General features: G+C 47.4%; 1 protein-coding gene across 1 annotated transcript in view; it reads left to right on the top strand.

Moving 5' to 3' along the window:
- Nucleotides 1-3,106, top strand: part of LOC112125921 (NACHT, LRR and PYD domains-containing protein 3-like) — a 55,023-nt gene extending 51,917 nt beyond the window's left edge. The window contains exons 10-11 of the mRNA XM_029911224.1: nucleotides 1,812-2,030; nucleotides 3,013-3,106. Coding sequence (XP_029767084.1) covers nucleotides 1,812-2,030; nucleotides 3,013-3,106 — 313 coding nt within the window. The remainder of the gene's footprint in view (nucleotides 1-1,811; nucleotides 2,031-3,012) is intronic.
- The last annotated feature ends 659 nt before the right edge of the window (nucleotides 3,107-3,765 follow it).

Raw genomic sequence — 3,765 nt, 5'->3', positions numbered from 1 at the left:
CCCCCCCCCATTTACCACACCACAGGAAAAAACACTGCGTGGTGTTTGAAGAACTAATCACCAACAAAGTCCTTGATGAAGTAAGGGAGTGATATCTGCTAAGCTTAATAGCATGTGTGTAGGTTATCTTGCTGTTTTTAATATGTTTTCTCTGTAATACTTTTACCTAAAAAATAAATGTGCTTGCTTAGAAAGAGCTGCATGGTAATTTAACTGTGGCAATTTTATACCATTTACCATCTCTGAGGAAAAAGCTAAACAGGTTTGCTTAGGCAGCCTGACTTTGCTGGGGATATCACAGTATAGGCAGGGAGCTGTGCAGCCTGGAAACATCCCCATCAGGAGGGAGAGACATATGTCTCTGCTAAGGTTGCCAACCCTCCCATTTTTGCCAGGAGTCTCCCTGAATCGGGCTCTATCTCCCAGAAGCTACTGAAGCCAAACTGGGAGATTTTAGGCTGCCAAAAGTCGGTGGCGCAGCGGGGCTAAGGCAGGCTTCCTCCTGCCCTGTCCCATGCTACTCCTGGAAGCAGCTGGCATGTCTCTGCAGCCCCGGGGGGCAGCCATGGGGTCTCCATGTGCTGCTCCTGCCACCCCCCAGTGCCGACTCCACAGCTCTCATTGGCTGGGAATTGTGGCCAATGGGAGCTGCGGGGGCAGTGCCTGCAGGTGAGGGAAGCATGCAGAGACTCCTTGGTGCCCCCCCAGGGGCCGCAGGGATGTGCTGGCCACTTCGGGGAGCAGTGTGGGGGCCAGGGCAGGCAGGGAGCCTGCCTTAGCCTCACTGCACTGATCACTAGGAGCCACCTGAGGTAAGCACTACTTGGCCAGTGCCTGCACCCCTCACCCCCTGCCCCAGCCCTGAGCCCCCTCCTGGAACCAGGACCCCACAACTCCTCCTGCGCCCTCTCCTGAACCCCAATTCCCTGCCCTAGCCCTGAGCCCCCTCCCAGTGTCAGCACCCTGCACTCCCTCCCACATCCCAACCCATGGCCCAGCCCAGCGCCCCCTCCAGCACCCAAACTCCCTCCCAGAGCCCGCACCCCACACCCCCTCCTATACTCCAACCCCCTGCCCCAGCCCAGTGAAAATGAGTGAGGTTTGGGGAGAGCGAGTGACAGAGGGAGAGGGGATTGAGTGAGGTGAGGTGAGGCGGGGCCTTGTGGAAGGGGCAGAGCCTCAGGGAAGGGCTGGAGCAGGGCAAGGGTGTTTGGGTTTGTCTGATTAGCAAGTTGGCAACCCTAGTCTCTGCCCATGGGAGGTGATGTCTGGGGAGCTGGAAGCCTGAGAGTGGGTGCCCTTGCTGGATCACGGAGGCAGAATACAGGTGCAGTCGCGCTGATCTGTGACACTCTGTAACGCTTGCTATAGACACACATCGGCCTGACATGGAGGATGCATAGGATGGCAAGGGTCAGGAGGGCAAAATTAAGATTATTGTGGGGCCTCAGTTCTGCATTTCTATACTTTCCAAAGTTGTCTTTTCTTCCTGTAACTTTAACACTGATTTTCTGGCATTTGTGGTTTTAAAATTGCAGTGCTCTATTAAGATTTGTTGTTATTAAGTTACTGGAAAATATTTACAAACTTGACTCTAGCTTGATAAAGACTTTTGGCAATTGTATTTTTTTTTAAGTGTACAGTTAGAATATATTGCTCTGCAGCAATGCATTTATGTGTTTCAGGTGGCTGTCCTAGAGCATTTCTTATTGAATATAGGTGTGCTGTGTCTTTTGTTTCAGAAAGTTTGTAATCGCAGGCATTTGAACAACTCTATAAATGAAACTGATGGTTCATTTTTCTTTTCACAGCTTGTCTGTCAATCACATAAATGAAAATACAACAAAGGAGTTGAAAGTTTTGCAGAAGAAAAAACCTAATCTGTTGATTGTGCATGATGGAGAAACCAACCATTGGACCCTAAAAACACAGACAAGCAGGCCTGTGTTTCCTCTACGTCCTCACCATACATTCATTTGTAAATTGTCTTGTAGTGCAGCAATGATGTGGAATATTTTTGAGAGTCACCGGTTGGTTTCTGGACTTGTTCTGCTGTTAAGCATTGTTGTATATTGTCTTCTCTGGTTGATGAATATATAAGTATCTGAAATCCAAGGTCTTGTGCAAGGTTCATTGATCCTTCTGTTCCTCCCTGAAAGGAACCTTTATCATGCAAGATGTTTGAAGTGGGAATTGAAATATGTCTGACTTCCCTTTAAAGCCAGAATGTTAAAACACCTTGCTTGGGTAATGTGAGCATATTGCTGCAGGATGTACATCCAGAGAGGTCCCAGCATCACGGGAGGTTTGAATGTACTGGTACTAACTGGGTTTTCCAGAGACCAACAGACAAGGAAAGGGCTTTTGGCATCACAAGGCTGAGCCTGAATTAAGGTGGGGCCTTCTTTTGATCTAGCAAACAGACAGAGCCTTCTGTCTAAGCGGGCCCCAATCCTTGGGCTTACTAGGACCCCATAAGACTCAGGGTGACCTCTGGTAAGCTTTTAGCATGTGTATAGGAACTGGTATTGTTTTGTATATGTTTCCTCTGTAATGTTTTGGATATATTGTTGTAGCTCCTTGAGAAAGATTAACCACAAGTGCTGGATTCCAGGCAGACCTGCTGGGGAAATCACAGTGAAGTGCAGCCTTAACAGCAAGCCTTAACCTCCATTTGGTGGGAGAGAGAGACAGGTCTCTGCCAAGGGAGGTGATGGCTGGGAGCCTGCACCTTAAGGGGGAGCTCTCAAGGAAGACCAGGAGGGGAATCAAAACTGCAGTTATCGCTGAACCTGGGACATACCTTATTCACAGAAATGAAGTTTACCTAATTCCTCTTCAGTTCCTGAGTCTGTTTGTTGCACAAGTGCCAATATCATGGGGCCATGCACACTCTTGATGCTGCTCCATACTGGCATTGGGAGTGTAACCAGCACAGTACAATGCTGTTCATGCAGGTTTTGCAATATTAGCAAGTTGTTGTTGACAATTGTGACACATTTCTCTTTTCAGGTCTCTGCTCCTTTTGAAAGACAGGAATGAATCCTTCAGGCACCTGGGCAGGCTGCAGATCTGCACATTTCTGAATCTCAAAACTTGTACCTAACTGTACAAGTTCATTGTATTATGGCAGGAATCTGTGTGCAGATGTGGTTGCCCCATCTTAAAAAAGAGATATTGGAATTGGAAAGGGTTCAGAAAAGGGCAACAAAAATTATTAGTGGTATGGAACGGCTTCTGTATGAAGAGAGATTATTAAGACTAGGACTTTTCAGCTTGGAAAAGAGATGGCGAAGGGGAGATATGATTGAGGCCTATAAAATCATGACTGATGTAGAGAAAGTAGATAAGGAAGTGTTGTTTACTACTTCTCATAACACAAGAACTAGGGGTCACCAAATGAAATTAATAGGCAGCAGGTTTAAAACAAATAAAAGGAAGTATTTCTTCACACAACGCACAGTTAACCTGTGGAACTCCCTGCCAGAGGATGTTGTGAAGGCCAAGACCATAGTAGGGTTAAAAAAAAGAACTAGATAAGTTCATGGAGGATAGGTCCATCAATGGCTATTAGCCAGGATGGGCAGGGACAGTGTCCCTAGCCTCTGTTTGCCAGAAGCTGGGACTGAGCGACAGGGGATGGATCACTTGATGATTACCTGTTCTGTTCATTTCCTTTGGAGCATCTGGCACTGGCCACTGTCGGAAGACAAGATACTGGGCTAGATGGACCTTTGGTCTGACTCGGTATAGCCATTCTTATGT

Source organism: Terrapene carolina, unplaced genomic scaffold, assembly GCF_002925995.2.
Source record: "Terrapene carolina triunguis isolate 2854851 unplaced genomic scaffold, T_m_triunguis-2.0 Scaffold90, whole genome shotgun sequence".
Classification (NCBI taxonomy): Eukaryota; Metazoa; Chordata; order Testudines; family Emydidae; genus Terrapene; species Terrapene triunguis.
This window is presented reverse-complemented; position numbering and strand designations above follow the sequence as displayed.